Source organism: Malania oleifera, chromosome 1 (genome assembly GCF_029873635.1).
Source record: "Malania oleifera isolate guangnan ecotype guangnan chromosome 1, ASM2987363v1, whole genome shotgun sequence".
NCBI classification, from domain to species: domain Eukaryota; kingdom Viridiplantae; phylum Streptophyta; class Magnoliopsida; order Santalales; family Ximeniaceae; genus Malania; species Malania oleifera.
In genome coordinates, this window is record NC_080417.1 from 12,176,941 (window position 1) to 12,194,628 (window position 17,688).

The 17,688-nt window shown below is 37.0% G+C and overlaps 1 protein-coding gene across 1 annotated transcript in view; it reads left to right on the plus strand.

The window, feature by feature from the left end:
* Positions 1–331: 331 nt before the first annotated feature.
* Positions 332–17,688, plus strand: part of LOC131155290 (suppressor of RPS4-RLD 1) — a 94,469-nt gene continuing 77,112 nt past the window's right edge. The window contains exons 1-9 of the mRNA XM_058108327.1: positions 332–680; positions 816–925; positions 1,583–2,238; positions 2,703–2,747; positions 2,982–3,083; positions 3,165–3,245; positions 4,699–4,765; positions 5,242–5,342; positions 5,454–5,561. Of these exons, the coding sequence (XP_057964310.1) occupies positions 559–680; positions 816–925; positions 1,583–2,238; positions 2,703–2,747; positions 2,982–3,083; positions 3,165–3,245; positions 4,699–4,765; positions 5,242–5,342; positions 5,454–5,561 (1,392 nt within the window). The 5' untranslated portion in view covers positions 332–558. The remainder of the gene's footprint in view (positions 681–815; positions 926–1,582; positions 2,239–2,702; positions 2,748–2,981; positions 3,084–3,164; positions 3,246–4,698; positions 4,766–5,241; positions 5,343–5,453; positions 5,562–17,688) is intronic.

Genomic DNA, 17,688 nt, shown 5'->3' on the forward strand with positions numbered 1-17,688 from the left:
TTGGGGATATAATTTGTGCAGATATATGAGATAGGTTCATGGAGACATAAATTAGTGTAGACATACGAGACATGTTTATAGGAATATGAATTAACGTTACGAGTGGGTTTATAGAGAAACGAAAAAAGTGGACAAAACATGAATGAATGATAACCACACTCATCAATTCATAACAATTTTTAGAATGTATTTTTTTAATATAAAGAAATAGAAACAAAAAATAAAAAATGAAAACGATGCCAAATACACCTTTGTATTTACGTTTTAGGCAAAAAAAAAAAAAAAAAAAAAAAAAAAGTGAATAGAAAAGCGGCTCCGATAGCTAGCAAGCGGAAAGCAGGCGGACGGGCGATGAGCTGTCTGGGTTTGCACGCAGGGTGCGGCGAAGAATCAATATCAATGGGCTTCCGGGTAAGGCAAAAGGGCCCAATCCCCTTCTGAATTTGCCACGTGCGCCGCGCGGCCAGGCCGTCGTCGCCCCTTCTTTCAAGCAACGCCCATCCCTTCACTCCACCCTTTCTCCACTTTTCCATCTCCGCTTCTCCGATCCGTTCAACCATGGCGTCGGCTGCCTCAGAGAGGCTCGAGCTCGCGAATCTGTGCAGGTCCAAGGACTGGTCCAAGGCCATCCGCGTTCTTGATTCTATCCTCTCTCAGTCCTGCGCCATTCAAGACATCTGGTCCATACTCATTTCGATCATCTATCTCTTTTTTTTTGGTTCTTTCCGCATTTTAGTCATTGTTCGTCTTCAGCTTCTTAATTTATCTGCTGAATTGATGATTGATTGATCGGTAATTGTCAATGTTTGTTTCAGCAATAGAGCCTTCTGCTACAGCCAATTGGAGCTTCACAAGCACGTGATCAAGGACTGCGACAAGGCCCTTCAGCTTGACCCCACACTACTTCAAGCTTACATCCTGAAAGGTCTTTCGGATAATTTCTTTGATTTTGTGCTGTTTTGACTGTTAAATGTACTGCATCGCATGATATTCGGACTTATTTCGGATGACTCCTATGTTTGTCTTCAATTTTTTTATCAGTTGTAGTATCATGTCGAGAACAATTGTAAATTATGTTTTTTTTCCCCCACTTTTGATGAGAGACCTTCATCTTAGGTTCTATCATGCTGGCACTTAGATTGATATGCTACTTTTACAAGTAATTGGCCGCATTTTGGTTAGTTATTATTGTACATGTCAATATAAACTTTTATCACTTTCTCTTTGAAACTTGAAATTTGAGAATCCACAAGTTCAAAAAACAGGCGAAACTTAATGTGTAATAGCATTGAGAAGGAATAGAGTTTGCCACATGGTCAGGCTTGCATGCACACACATGCAGAATCATTATTTAACCAGAAAATTAGATTTTTGTATTTTCTGCCTTGGGAAGAATAGAGGATTTCCCCTATCTTTTGTTTTCCTAAGTGGAGATTTATACCAGTGGTCTATACAGCTGACCAATGTCAGCATGGTGGTATATATCACTACTATGAGATTATTTGGAAGATCTTTTGGAGTAGTTTAGTCTCTTCTCCCTCTCAGCCGAAGTTAAACTTTGTATGGTTGCTTTGTCATCTAGGTCATGCATTTTCTGCCTTGGGTAGAAAAGAGGATGCTATTTTGGTTTGGCAGCAAGGCTTTGAATATGCTACTCGTCAGTCTGCAGATTTGAAGCAAATGCTAGAATTGGAAGACCTTTTGAAAATCGCAAAGCAAGACAGAAGCATTACATTTGAAAACCATGTCATGGAGTCATCGGGATCATCTATGTCTGTTTGTGAATCAGGACCTCATAACTCTAGCAATTCAATTGACGTGCAAAAAATTAATAGTAAGTTGATTGGTAAGTCTGAATCATGCAGCGAATCAAATGGTCTGTCTGAGATCTGCAGCAAGCCAAGTGATCGATCTTCTGTTCTGAATGAGTTAGCCGATACTGTCAAGCGTGATAAGAATTATGATGTCCAATCAAACGGAACTTATAGTGTTTCCGATAAATTGGGTGATAAGGCTCATTTATGTAGTCAGTTAAGCAAAGCATCTGAGCATAAATCAGCAGTGATTTGCAGCAAATCAAGTGATTCACTTGAGACAATCAGCAACTCAAATTATTTATCTGAGATACATGATGTATTAAATGATGAAACCAAGAAGAGTAAAAAATTTTGTGTCACTAGGATTTCAGAAACCAAGTCAATAAGTGTGGATTTCCGATTATCGAGGGGTATAGCACTGGTACGTTTCCATTCATTTATTTGGTTATATCAAGCTTATGATATTTATCTTTTACATATTCAAATTTGGAAATGTTCAATGTCTTAATTATTTGACCCAGATATTCAAGGACTTTGAAATTCTAGTTAAATATTCAGTTGTAGTCTTTTTTTGGCTGTTTTCACTTCCCTCAGCAGTTTGTTATCTTTTCTACTTTCAATTTTCTTGTGTTTTTGAAGCAACAATATAATATTGTTTTCAATACGAAAGATTGAGTTGTTTTGGTTAGTTGCACTTCCTCTACCTTTTTCAACTTTCTCACTTGATAACTTTTTGAAACAATATTGGGATCTTGTTTTTGATCAGAAAAAAGTAATTCTCTTCTGATTACCAAATTTATCCATTAATTCTAATTGTTTACTCTATTGTATTTTGTATTTTAGAGCAATTGTTTTTTTGTTCAAAATTATAATGTCCTTTTGCAGGTAAATGAAGGAAAATATCCCCAAGCCTTATCAATATTTGATCAGGTTATTCTTCTAATGACCATGTGTTTCTATGTTTTTGGGATTTGTCTTCACCATCTCTATTGCTGAACACATACACACGTATTATGTGTATGCATGCATGCATATTAGATTTTATTTTGTTTTTTCTTTTTTTTTTTAAAATTTTTTTGGGGAGAATGTGGTGGAGGTTGGGCTTGAATATCATTTCATTTGATCAATATCAACTATCAAGAGTGATAAATTTGTGCTCTGCAGATACTCAAAGAGGACCCCTCTTATCTTGAGGCACTTATAGGAAGAGGGACAGCATATGCATTCCAACGACAACTTGATGATGCCATGGCTGATTTTACGAAGGTATTCAACTATCTAATTCCATTGTATTTGCTGTCATATTCTTACTCTTTCTCATAAGTCATTTTATTATTTATATTTTAGGCTGTACAATCAAACCCATGTGCTTGTGAAGCATGGAAACGGAGAGGACAGGCCCGAGCTGCCGTGGGGAAATATGTTGAGGTAAAATCCTTAAACCTATTTAGTTTTTTGGTCCATTGGAAGCCCACACAGCCACACTGGGCCTGAGCTATACGATGGGAGGTAGCCCAGCTCCGCTCCCATATATCCCTTTCTACTCCTTGTTGGATTCGAACATGAATCTCCAACATAGAAGTACCAAGCCTTAACCACTGGGATGTCCCCTAGGGAATTGTGTGCCTATTTATGGAAGCTTTAATTCTTTGATTATTATGCAATGATTATTGAATATTTTATCTTTGTGTTGTTGATAATCGTAGTGTTTTGCATTTTCTAAAATATTTGCGTTCTTGTAAATTATGACAATTTTGAGAACTTAGCAAAGTATCAAAGTATTAGTTATGGTACCAGTGGTAGAAATCAAGGTGTAAGGAGAAGATAAGAATGAGTTGAGGCGCTCTTTCATATTCTAGACTTCCCTGTGTAATATACTACCACAGTTATGCAAAAGTAAAGAAATAGAAATATGTCCCAAATTGTGAAGTATGACCCGGTGTATATTTGAGGAATGTGGATGTGGTGGCATTGTACTCCAGTGCACTAAGGCTCTCGAAGTCTGAACAGCTCAACAAGTGCATTTGAACTCACACACTGGTTCTGAAATATTGTAACTCCATTCAGTTGAACCATATCATTAGTAAGTTGGAAGGAGGCAATAAGATCCATTTTTAGACGAGGTTTAAATGGCTTACAATATGCTAACTTGGTGTTTATTTCTATGGTTTGCTCTTATTAGACTTGTTTCAAATGGATCATTGAAACTATGAGTCAATGACTGCTGTAATGTTTTTAAGGTGTTTTTTAGTCCATATGTCAACGAGGGTGATGAAATCTTTAACTGCACTAGCTTTGTGGGTGCATGATTTTCAGGACCATTTTTTGATTCCCTACTGTGTATGGTTCTCAAAGACCATTTCTTGGCCCTCTGTTCTTTTGTTTAAGTTAATTCTCCTTAAGAAACCAGATGATTGGAAGGTCTTGGATTGTGAATGTTGTCAAGATTCATCCAGAATTTTGATCGTCAGCTAGAGAATGCATGAATTGATTAGAGACAAATAGTTTCTAACTGATTCTCTGTTTCCAGTGAAAGTATTTTTTTTGTTAAATAAAAAATTCTCGACATAAGTTCACAGATTTCTACCTGAGTTTAGAATCAGCAGTCTCAGATGTTAAGGACTCATCAAATATGTATATGTAGATTTACTTTTGTCAGGCTTCATATGCCTAGAAGCTGTTATTCTAAGCTTGCACATAATGCCACAAAGGGGAAAAGTCTATAAAATAGGATGGAGAAGATTTCTTTAGACTTAAATTTGATATTTTTACAGCTTACACCTGTACTTCCTTTGAATGCATGAAGTTTCCAGTGCTTATTCTTAGTTCTCATGCATAACTTCTCATCTGTGTGGCTTATTTAATTATCTCTTGGTATCAGGCCATTGAAGACTTGACCAAGGCATTAGAGTTTGAGCCAAACTCGGCAGATACTTTACACGAAAGAGGTAATTTGATTAACTGCAGCATATATTTTTCATTCTGTTATTATTTATTTGATGCTCATGCTACCCCACCCTTTTCTTCTTTTTTAACCTTCAATTTGTGATTGCATGTGAGAAAACTATTGGGCAAAGTGCTATATTGGAAACACTTCGCCACCTAGTGCCAGCTGATGATTATCTGCATGATTGCATCTTCCAAGGGTCTCAGGCTTTTAAAAAAAAATTGTGTGTCAAGAAATGAATTTAACAATACTTACTGTATATCTTTTGGTTCTCATGAAAAAATGTAACTCTATTTCTAATCTAAATATTTAGCATTGCATTATCAGCTTGACATAACCAGGAATGTTGTGACTAACCATGCTGTGGGTAATTGTGGAATCTGATTTATAGACTTTAGCACTATGAAAAAATATGATGAGTTTTTTCAGCATCAATTCTGATTCATTTGAGTGAAAATTTTTATTGAATCAACGCAGGCATTGTTAATTTCAAGCACAAGCATTTTGATGCTGCTATAGAAGACCTATCTCTGTGTGTGAAGCTTGATAAAGATAATAAATCTGCTTACACACATTTGGTGAGTCCTTGACATCTGAGATTTTCCTCATTCAGAGTCAGGTAGATGTTTGGGGCACTTATATCTAGATTCTTTCTGTAATGTTCACCAGACAGATTTTGAATCTTATAGGGCTTGGCATTATCTTCAGTTGGTGAATATGCAAGGGCAAAGGAGGCACATATGAAATCTATTCAGCTTGATCAAAATTTCGTTGAGGCATGGGCTCATTTAACTCAGGTATCAATTAACAGTCATATGTTTTCCTTCAGCATTTTGGCACAGTTCAAAACGAGAAGTTGAACATGTTAGATAACTACTTTACCTAAAAGCTTAAGCTATTAGGTTGGGGGCCAACAATGTATATCAAGCTTTAACACTCCCTTGCAAGAGAGATAAACACATGATAGATAACACCCATTACAGAGAATAAAATAATTTTTTAAACACCACATAATAAACACGGGCGACAAGACTAGAACGCAGGACCTCCTGAGAATATCTCACAATAGATAGCACCCACTACAGGGAATAATTTAATTTTTTAAACACCACATAATAAATGGGGGCAATGAGACTAGAACCCAGGACCTCTTGGTAAGTGGAAACCAGCTCTGGTACCATCTTAGATCACCAATTTATCTAAAAACTTAAGCTCTTACGTTGTGTGCCAACAATGTATATAAAGCCTTAACAAAACATACACCCCACCATACAATGATAGGAATGTGGAAGAAACAAGGTTCCATAAAAATTATTTGGAACAAAAGTTTACTTGGAATTTTAGGAAATGATTTTGCAGGCCCTGGAGTAAAAAATTATAATTTTCTTTGAGTTAGTAGTTTATTTTTGTTGAATAAATTTTTTGCACGATTAATATGTTAAACCATAAAATCAGCAATGGGGCTGGTACACTCCAGCACTACTCATATTTTACAGTACTTAGTTTTTAAATTATGTACATTGCTTATTAAATTGTAGATATGTTTCGACTATGCAATTTATGGTTACAATAAACCAGGAGCCAAGCTTGAGATTGGTGCTATAATTAAGTCATGACGAACTGTGATTTTATGCAACTCACTTGGACTGAACATCGAGGGTTAAGGCTGCGTATGCTATGATGGCCCTCCTCATACCCTCGCAAAGCGGGGAGCCTTGTGGCCTTAGGACACCCTTTTTTTTTTGGGACCGAACATCGTCACACCATCCGCAACTTGAAAAAGCATCCTTTTTTCCCCATTTAGCTCCATTTGTTGCTGTTTTTTGTGGATAGAAATAGAATTCATTAATAAAGACAGGGGAAAATTACAGAGAAAGTGGGATAAGGTATCTCCTAAATACATACATAAATGAAGAAACAAAAGCAATTGCATCAAAGCCCCTTTCCAATCAGTCTGAAGATCTGACTGCAAAATTCCTTGAAAGAGACACGAAGAGTGAGCCCAAGAAGATGCGAAGAAATCCATTTGTTGCTGTTTCAATCCTTGGGCAATCATGTTTGTTCCTTGGGCAATCATGTTTTGTTTGAATGCTTCAACTTGTTTTCCTTTTGGACGTCCTCATCCTTTTGGGTTTTGGCACTGTCAATATAACTTGAAGAAACACGAGCTAATTGCTGTGCCTATCAAGTTCAACTGACTGCTGCGGCCTCTTCCAAGAAACATGAGATAGATGGCTATTGCTAGCATTTATGTAACAAGGTCAGATATTCTTTTAATAGAAAATGGAAAACTTTATTTATTGAAGAGAAAATATTTGAAGAGGACAAGAATTTTCCTGAAAAGCAATACAGAAGAAAACAAACACAATAGATCAAGATATCATCGCCATACAATGTTGCTGAAGATCAGAGAAACCAACACATGAAGAGAAGAGTCATAACGATGCAAACAGTATGATCCTGTCCCACATTAGATCAGTAGACATATAGCAACCATGGAAAATGCGGGCATCTCTCTCAAGACAAACCACCCTTAAGGTAGCTGAAATTACACACTGCCCTAATCTCTTGGCTTTCTTTTTCCTCCCTAAACCTCTAAAAATAGTCAGAAAAGCCTCCAAAAATTTAGTCCATACCTAACACTCACCAAATAAACCAAAAGCCTGTTCCATAAACTCTAGGTGCTAGCATAGTGAAGAAACAAATGAACATGAATGCCAGTAGCATAGCATATTATGCAGACATTAGGAGACAACCTAATTGTTGGTGTTAACTCTATTAAGAATGGCCATCTGCACAAAAGCCTTAACCTTTAAAGGGGACCTTACCTTTTCGCAAAAAATTAGCAAGAGTGAAAAGATTAACTAGTGACATGCCAAAAACATCTGAAGTTGAAATCTTACTATCCCCTTCATAGGATAGTTTGAAAATAATCCAACAAGCAAAGAAGCATAGAGAGCTGTTCACCTCTTGTTCATTTAGGTTCCTACAAAAATGAAAACTAGGAAAACAATCTTCATCGATAACTAGAAAATAAAAAATTGGAGCAAGAGGATGCAAGGTAATGCAGACTAGAGAAGACATAATACCCTCTCTATTTATAATATTTGTTAAGTGCATCAAAATTACCATAATACCCTTGCTAACTCACGCTCATTAACATAAGTAATAATACTAAATACCCAATGTATCTGCCCTTGAAACTTGGGCATGGACGTCATATGCTCCCAGCGTGTTACAAATTGATTCAACTCGAGCATCCCTCAAAGCTTGAGTGAACAAATCAGCAAGTATTTGGGCTTTGCATGAGTGGTTTTAATGAGCTTTTGCACACTTTTCTCATGAACAAAATGACAATCAACTTAAATGTGTTTTTTTTGGAGGAATATGAAATAGTAGCTTGATTTTTAAGCATCAACTCCTTAGGTGGAGACATTGGAAAACCAAGTTCTTCTAACATGTTATTACCAAACTAGTTTGGATGTAGTGTGGCCGTGACCTTATACTCCGAAGCACTTAATTAGCCTAAAGTTTGTTTTATACTCTTCCAAGATACCAAGTGTCACAAGCAAGCTTGTTTAGGGCTTTATGCTTATCTATGAGCGCATGTCCTGGGTGCATGGGCTGGGTAACCATCTCATAAATAATAGTGTAGGTTTTATTCTTCAAGTAGGATAATGCCTTAGTAAAAAAAAGGGAGTGTGACTCCTTGGTTAGTTTGATGTTCTAATGTTAGAGCTAGAATAGCATTGAAAGTTCTTTTAGGGGAGGGTGAGTGTCCATCAATTATTTTAAAACTTAGCAGCTATTGTAAACGTGTTTAGCCTTCTTGACTCCGTCATTAAACATACGTTGCCTATGGAGATGTGAGTAATGAGTTGCTTTGCTTTATAGTTTACCACATGACTTTTGTTTGCTTTCATGTTTGCGTACTACTTCTACTCATAGTTGTCAAATCGAGATTTGAATCGTGAATCGAAATTCAAATTTAGTGAATTGTGAATTGAGAATTGAATCAAATCATAAGATTCGGTACAAAATTTGAAAAATTGATTCCAAATGGCATGCATTTATGTACAACAAAATAAAACAGCAAAACACATTGAAATTTCAACAAAGATGGATCAATCATGTTGTTAACTGGAACGATGCTTGCTGTTGAAGCAAGTTATGTGGGTCTGAATCCTACGATGATCTATTTAACTCTACATATATTTATATAAAGGAAAAGCTAGGCATATACAAAAAGATATTCCATGATCTATCCATCCCATTTCTATCAAGTATCAAGTTACGGTAGTTTGCCACAAAACTGTACTTCTAACACGTGTTATGAGATGTCATCTTCAAAAAGAGAAAAGATATCTAGAAGCCCACATCTCATATTCATAAAACAAAACAAACTAAACTCTAAACCATCTATAATAGAATATAGACTACTAATGTGCGATGTAGTGCATCATCATTCATCATCCCATTTCCCTAATGCAAGGTCATCGCCATCATCATCATCATCATCTTCGTCGTCTACCACAATCATCTCTTCTTGTTCCTCTTCTTCTTCATCTCCTTCCTCTTCATCAATCAGCTCACTGTCATTTTCTTCAACATTTTTTCATTTTCCTCTACAATCAAATTTTAGGTTCCTTGGTCCTACATTATCATATGACATTATAAAATTATTAAAACATGTCAATTATTTTTAAAGCTCCATCCTCCATTCATAAACTAATTACTTATAGAGCAACAGATATAAATATAAAGTCATACAACTTATACCTCTCTTTCTTTTCTTGCTATTTCCAACTCCTCCATTATCTTCAAAGCACTCATTGGCATTCATCCATGAAATGTCTTCTGGTAGACAAGGGCCTTCCTTTTCGGTAATCCATTCATCATCTGATTCCATGTCCGATAAACAAATTGGATCATATGTCTCACCACTTTGTTGCCTCTCGTTTGCCGTAACTCTAGTTGAATATTGTTCTTAATAAAGACGAGCATTTAGTCTTTGTTGTTCCAATTAGTTTCTTTTTTTGGAGTGAACATGATCAAATGTGCTCCAATTTCTCTCGCATCCTGTGGAACTACATGTCGTAAGGACTCTTATTGCAAGTTTGCTTGTGGTTACTGTTTGGGTTGTAATTCTGCTTGGTTGTGAATACTGTTCGATTATGAATACCGTCTAATTGTGTATATAGTGGTGAATGCGTTGATGTGCCTGGATGATTGGTTATATCATGAATGTGTATTGTTCTATGGTTCATGTAAATTGCGATGTAGCGTTGGCAATGGTATGAGGAGGTTATTATATCATACCAAATATAAATCGCCATATACCATTGGCAGTGGTATGAGGAGGTCGTTAAATGGAAATTTGTATTAAGGTGGTAAAACATTGGCAGTGAAATGAAGAGTGAAGACAAGTACGCAACTATCCAATTGATATGATACCAGGTTGTTTCTTTTCTCTTGTTGGAGTATCCATGCTTAAGCCAAACATCCCTTCAGATTTTTTGAACTTTTCCAATTGTTGATCAATCTTGATCCTTGTTTCAACATCCGGATACATTTTTTCAATCGTCTTATGTAGACCAATTTTGACTTCCATGTCCGCATTAAAGCCATCACTATATTGGAACCTACAAATAAAAGAAGTGATAAAGATAAATGCATAGGTAGTAGTCTTACCGCTCACATAACATGTTATCAAATTGATTTAGTTTTTGGACAATTTAACTTACCTCGGATTAAGGAAATATCTTGCTGCACGAAAGGGCCTATGAAGTTGCAAGTCCCATCTCATATTAGTGATGCTCCAAATACGATCATACTTGGTCTTTTGATGATTAAAGTTTTGGGCAATTTGTTCTTTTGCTCTATCCATGGCTTCGTATGTATACCCCATTGCCAGTTTTGCATAACCATCAACAAGCCTCAGAACTCTCACAAGTGGGGTCACACACTTCAAGCAATACTTTATTGCTCCCCAAAATTTATCATCAGACAATAATTTGGCCTCCACTTTCTTAGCTTCCACCTCGAAGCATATGACACATGGCCCACTCTTCTGATGCAAACATGGCTCGAAGAGCAAGTTTGTTTTCATCAAAACTATTCAATGTGAGAAAAGATGTAGCAAACCTTGTAACCCCATCTCCCTTCAATTCTTTTTTTCTAGAGAACTCTCTAAACATGTTGACCACCCATATATGTCAGTAAAGAAGACACTCACCTCCTTAGCCTTTTGAATTGTATTATGAAAGATAGGCAAATCTCCAATATCATGCAAAATTAAGTCAATGCAATGGTCTGCACATGGAGACCAAAATATATGTTTCCTATTCTCCATTAGCAACTCACTGGCACCTACATAAGTCGAGGCACTATTTTTCACCACTTAAGCCACATTTTCTCCTCCAATCTCTTCCACTAATGAGTCAAGCAATTCATACAATTTGTAAGCATCCTTCACCACTCTTGAAGTGTCTATTGATTTGAGAAAAACCGTGCCACTTGGACCAGTAATTAGAAAATTTGTGAGATGCCTTTGTTTTGTGTTAGTCCATCCATTCGACATCAAAGTACATCCCGTCTTTACCCATTATTTCTTATATTTTTCCATAATTTGTTTGACACTATTAACTTCTTTCAAAAATGTGATTCTAGCCTTGTGATAACTTGGGAGCTTCAATCCCTTTCCATATTCCCCAACCATCTTCATCATTGATGCAAATGATGGACTCTTTCACCAAGTTGAATGGTAAAGCATGTCCATATAAAAACTAGAAAAAGCTCTAAACCACCGGCTCTCTATTTTTCACTGGTGCATTCAAGGTATGTTGCTTAAACGCTTCCCCCTTTACTCCTTTGCCCTTAGTTACAAAAACATCCATGGTGCCTTGTCTTTGTCCTCCTAAAATTTGAACTTCTTGTTCGTGTTCTCTGAATTCTTCTTGAAAAATTTCTTTTTCATTGTCAACATTCTTTTGTTTTACTCATTCCAAAAGATTCACAAATTTTTCCCTCACCTCTTCTGGACACTTCTTGCATGGAGCAACTTTATCATGATCCCCCGCAAATTGATGCTTCATTCTAATTAAATTATGCCACCCCATCTTTCAAGCCCAGTGTGTTGCACTTCAAGTGCATCCTATTGTCATTGATTCGGGAACAATGATTCGATGTAGGATCTTCACTCTGTGTTGGAAGTCTTTTTTCTAGGCTTAGCACTTGAACCAGAAGCCATCTTCCCACACTAACACTCAAATAAGCACTACAAGTAAAAATTCAATTTTCAACCTACAAATAAACAATGAATAACATATTAAAAAAAGAGTAAGAAATAACTAAAGAAGTATAACACAATTATATAAATATATAATAGTATAATACCATAACTATATTACTTAATACTTTGTTATTAATTTATTATAAGATTATTACTCTATATTTTGTATATTAATATATAATATAAGTATAATAGTATACTATAATGATTAATGAATAATTGAATATTATAAAATATCACAAAGTTCAATAGTGAGTTTCCATTATAATAAATATTAATTGTTGAATTTAAATATTTAAAAAGTGTGTGCATTCTTTAAAAAAAAATAAGAGAATGATTCAAGACAAGAAAATATTAATAAAAATTGAACTTTGTGGTTTTTAAGACTATATTTTAAGAGAATGTGTCATAAAAATCAATAAAGATTTGAACTTTATTGTGTTTTATAAGAAAAAAATATCATTTTTTAATGTATAGGCTTTCTTTGAAACTTTAACAACTAAAATAAGTAGAAAAAGTAAATTAAAAGTATAAAGAACTGATTAAAATATAAAAAATGAACAAAAAATGAATAAAATGTGGAAGGAAGGCAACTAAGTAAAGTTATTAGTTACCTATCAGCATTGAGTCTTCTCGTTTGCTCCCCTGTCACGTGACTGTCGAGTGCCGACTGGTTCGTCAATGGTAGAAAGAGCAACCAGCCCCTCTTCTAGTTCTCTTGTCTTTCTTCAATGGTAGAGTAGAACAATGGAGGGGAAGACTGTTAGTCCTTCGAAGCTCAATCTCAATGTCAGAAGTAGTGCACAGAGGAATTGTTGAAAAGAGAACAGAAGGGTGCTGAAGGGAAGGCCAAATGTCTCGTTTCTTCTCTACTTTGGGACATAAGCTATGTAAAGGGCACAACTAACAAAATCGTGCAAAAAAAGGGGTAAAATTGTGTTTTTATTGGCCTTTAATGCAGTCAGATATGTACGTGCTGCGAGAGACAAGAATCGATTGAATTGCACGATTCGATTCGATTTGATTCATCGATTCACTTCATGAATCGCTCGATTCAGCCTTTAACTTGATTCCCCTAGTGATTCGAATCGATTAACTGCCTATTCGATACAAATCATATGATTTGAATCGAGAATCGTACAATTCTAACAACTATGCTTCTGCTTCATTAGCATTGAATGGTTGTGAATTAGTTCATATGGTGATACAACGGTTTACTTTCGACTGACTAGTTAAGCTAGTGTACTACAACTACCGCATGGTGTTTTCACTAGGTGTGAAGTGTTTGGCCTTGCAATAGTTGGTATTAGAGCTTGATTAATCACTTTGTGATTCGGTCACCTTTATTCCATGGGATTGCGTGTAGCATCAACAGGAGAACCGTACGGTGCATTAATACCAAGGGAATTGATGTGCTAGAGGCACAAATTAGGATAGTCAGTTGGAATGTTAGAAGATTAGGTAGTTTGAGGAAAAGGTGTTTGATTAAGGAGGTTTTGGATAAGAACTCCCCTGAATCCAATGTTGTACTTATCTAGGAAAATAAATGGAATCGATAAATTGGGTCTTAGTGAAGACTATTTAGGGTGGGCGTTGTAGGGATTGGGAATTTTTGCCTTCAAGAGGTGCTTCAAGGGGCATTCTTGCTTTATGAGCTTCATGAGATTCACACTCAATTTTGAAAATGGATACCTTGATGGGGTTTTTTTTTTTGTTTCGGTTTTATTCGAAATTAGAGGGAGGGGTTTGTGGTGGGTATCATTAGTTTACGGTCCTTCTCCGCTTACCTTGAGGAACTCCTATTGGGAAGAGCTCTGCTCTATCTTTGGCTTTTGTTCCCCTAGGTGGATTGTGGGTGGAGATTTCAACACGGTTAGATTTCCTAGAGAGAAGAAAAAGAAGGGGGGGGGGGGGAACTACTGTGAGTATGTTTAAGTTTGATTCTATAACAAGGGGTTGTGGGTTAAGCGATATTCCTATGGGGAATGCTTCGTTTACTTAGTTAATTGGGGATGGGGGAGGGGCTAGAGCGGTACCTAGTAGATTGGGTAGATTTTTGTTTTGCAGTGAGTGGGAGGATGAGTTTCCTAATCTCTCTCATACAAATCTTCATAGGACTACTTATCATTTCCCTATTTTGTTGGAGTCTAGTAACTTCGTAAGGTGTTACGGGGTCCTATCCCTTTCAGGTTTGAGAACGTGTGGCTAAACCACATGACTTTTAAGCTTTTGGTTAGGGATTCATGTGGAGAGGAAGTGGAGAAGGGTTGGGATGGTTTTAGATTCATTAGAAAGTTAAAAGGTTGAAGGAAAAATTGAAAGTTTGGAATAAGGGGGAGTTCAATGATGTTAGACTTAGAAAATCTAGTCTTTTAAGCGAGTTGGCGAGTTTGGATAGAAAGGAGGAGGAGGAGGTAATGTTGTTGGACAGTGAGGAGGCTAGAAGAGTCTTTATTAAAAATGAGTTGGAAGAGGTGATCTTTTGGGGAATGAGGAGTTGGAGGCAAAAGACTAAATTTAAGTGGGTGAAAGATGGTGATTGTAATTCCTCTTTTGTCCATAGATTAGCCAATGGAAACAAGAGAAGAATTTGATTAGCGAGCTGGATTTGGGAGATGTGAGGAGTACTAATGATCAACGTTTGGTATCTTCTATTATTATTGACTTCTTTTGCAATTTGTATTTGGAGGATAGTCTTAATAGACCTATGATTGAGGGTTTAGATTAGGATCCTATCTCTGTTGATCAAATGCATTGGTTAGAGAGACCTTTTGATGATGAGGAAGTGAGGGAGGTAGTTTTTGGGATGGATAGAAATAGGCTCGGGGTCCGGATGGGTTTAAATGGTCTTCTTTCAAGATTATTGGGAGTTTGTTAAGGCTGATTTGATGAAAGTTTTCACTAATTTCTATGGGAATGGGATTTTGAGCAAAAGTATCAATTCTAACTTTGTAGCCTTGGTGCTTAAGAAAGCTATATCTTTTTTAGTTTGAGGACTTTAGACCTATTAATCTTGTCTCTAGTCTTTGGTAATAGGTTTAGTGCAGTGCTCAATGATTCTATTTCTAGAACCCAGAGTGCTTTTGTGTGGCGTGGGGGGAGACAAAAAATGGGTGCTATCTTGGTGGCTAATGAGGTGGTGGAGGACATCCGTAAGAATAAGAAAGGTGGTCTGTTTTCAAAGTATATCAGAAAGCTTATGCTAGAGTGAGTTGGAGTTTCTTGGATAAGGTCTTTGTGAAAAGGGTTTTGGGGAGCACTAGTGTAGGTGGATTAGGGGCTATTTGTCTAATGTGTGTTTTTCAATTATGGTCGCTGGTGAACCTAAATCTTGGTTTAATGCTTCGAGAGGCATTAGACAAGGAGACCCATTATCCCCCTTTTTGTTTGTACTTGTAGTTGATGCTTTAAGGAGGATGGTGGATGGGGCCGTTGATAGAGGGTTGGTTAAAGGATTACGTGTGGGGAATGAGGGGATGGTAGTTTCTCATCTTCAATTTGTTGATGACACCATTTCCTTTCTTGATGATCATATCCTTTCGTTTAGAAGAATTTTGGGTATCCTTAATGTTTTTGAGAGAGTTACTGGGTGTATGATTAATATGGGGAAAAGTGGATTAGTAGCCAAAATGTACCCGATGAGAGGACTAGAGATTCATAGAAAATGTGGGGTGTGGTTTATTAGATTGCCCACTAACTTATTTAGAGGTTCCATTGGGTGGGAATCCTAGAGGGGCAGATATTTGGAATCCAATAGTGGAGAGGATTATGAAGAGATTAGATGGTTGGAAGGGTGCCCTTTTCTCTTTTGGTGGCAGAATTACGCTTATCCAGGCTTGTCTCTCTAGCATCCCTTTGTATTTTTTTAAAAAATCTATTTTTAGAATTCTAGTGGGACTTGCTAGCAAGCTTGAGAGAATTATGAGGGATTTTTTGTGGTCTGATCTTTGGGGGGGGGGGGGGGGGGGGGGGGGGGGGGGGGGGGGGGGGGGGTGTTGTAGAGACCATTTAGTAAGCTGGGTGGAAGGTTGTAAGTCTAACAGAAGTTGGGGTGGGTGGGGGGGGGGGGGGGTTGGGTCTTGGTAACTTGGTGTCTAAGAATACCACTCTTTTAGCTAAATGGTTGTGGCGCTTTCCCTTAGAATTTAATTCTCTATGGCATAGAGTTATTCATAGTCAGTTTAGGTTGGATGAGAATGGGTGGGATACCAATTCTAGCTTGAGATGTTTTTTGGGGAGTTTGTGGAGGTCTATTTTCCAGATTTACTATTTTACTCTATTTTTCACCCCTCACGCTAGATTTATAGGGGGGAGGGGATCCCGAATTCGTCTTTGGAAGGACCATGGTTCAAGAATGATTCTTTTTCCACTTATTTTCCTTGCCTTTTTAGATTGTCCTCTGAGCTAGGCAGAGTAATTTCTTTCTTTGTGGATAATGGGAGTGGCTTTCCGGTCTCTTGGAATCTTTGTTTCAGGAGACCTTTGAATGATTGGGATGTGGTGGAGCTGTCTTCTTTGTTGTCTTTATTGAACAATTGCAAATTATCCTCGAGAAGGGATGTTCATTCTTGTTGTCGGGATGATTTGTGGATGTTTTCTTGTAAATCATTCTTTGAATTTTTGATCTATTAAAAAATTATTGCTTTCCTATTTATTCAGTTATTTGAAAGGTTAAGGTTCCCCCCAAAATTAAGATGTTTACTTGGTTGGTTGTGCTTAAAAAAATTAATACCAATAACTTGTTAGGCTCTCTCTCCAGATGTTTGTGTGCTCTGATATAGGAATTCTGAAACAGCCTCTCATCTCTTTTGAATTGTGTTTTGCATGGAGGATTTGGAATAGATTTTTCGGTTTTATGAAAGAGAGTTGGGCCTGCCCCTGTTCAGTGGAAGACTTGTTAATCACTTCTTTTGCAGGCTTTGGAAGAAGGAAGGATAGGGCAGCTCTATGGAAGTGTAGCATATAAGCAGTTTTATGGGATCTATGGTTGGAATGTGACATGCAGATTTTTTCTGGGAAGAAGTTGAATCGTTGTTGGTGTGACCGTGTGGGAAAAGGTTTAGCTCTCGACTTCTTTATGGTGTATTGGGTTTGGAATTTTTAGAGAAGCTAGCTTTCAGGACTTAAATAGGGATTGGAAGAATTGGTTGGATTGATTTCTGTTTTTTGTTGTTTTTAGTCTTTTTTTTTTCCCTGGTTTGTTCCATATATTTTTGGGAGATGTCTTATTCTTCCTCCTTGTAAATTCTCTTCCTACTAATGAATTTCTTTTGCTATAAAGAAAAAAAATTGAGACAGTCAACAATGTGACTGTAGAGATGGCTTCACTTTTGAAACGTGTTGATTTATTGGAGGGATTCTGAAAACATCAGCACATTCCATTGAGGAGTTGATTGAAGGTTTTCGTGGTACGGTGGAAGTCTTACTACACTAGATGGGTGAGCTTTCTACCAAGATGAATCTGAAGGTCTATGCTCTATAGGGGCAAAATTTGGAAGGACAGGGTGCCAAACCCCGAGCATATTGGGTGCCCATGACGCTAAGGAATTGGAGAACTTATTTGACATGGAGCAATATTTTCGTGATGTGAGGACTGCTGTGGAGAAGGCAAAAATTTTCATGGCGACTATGTA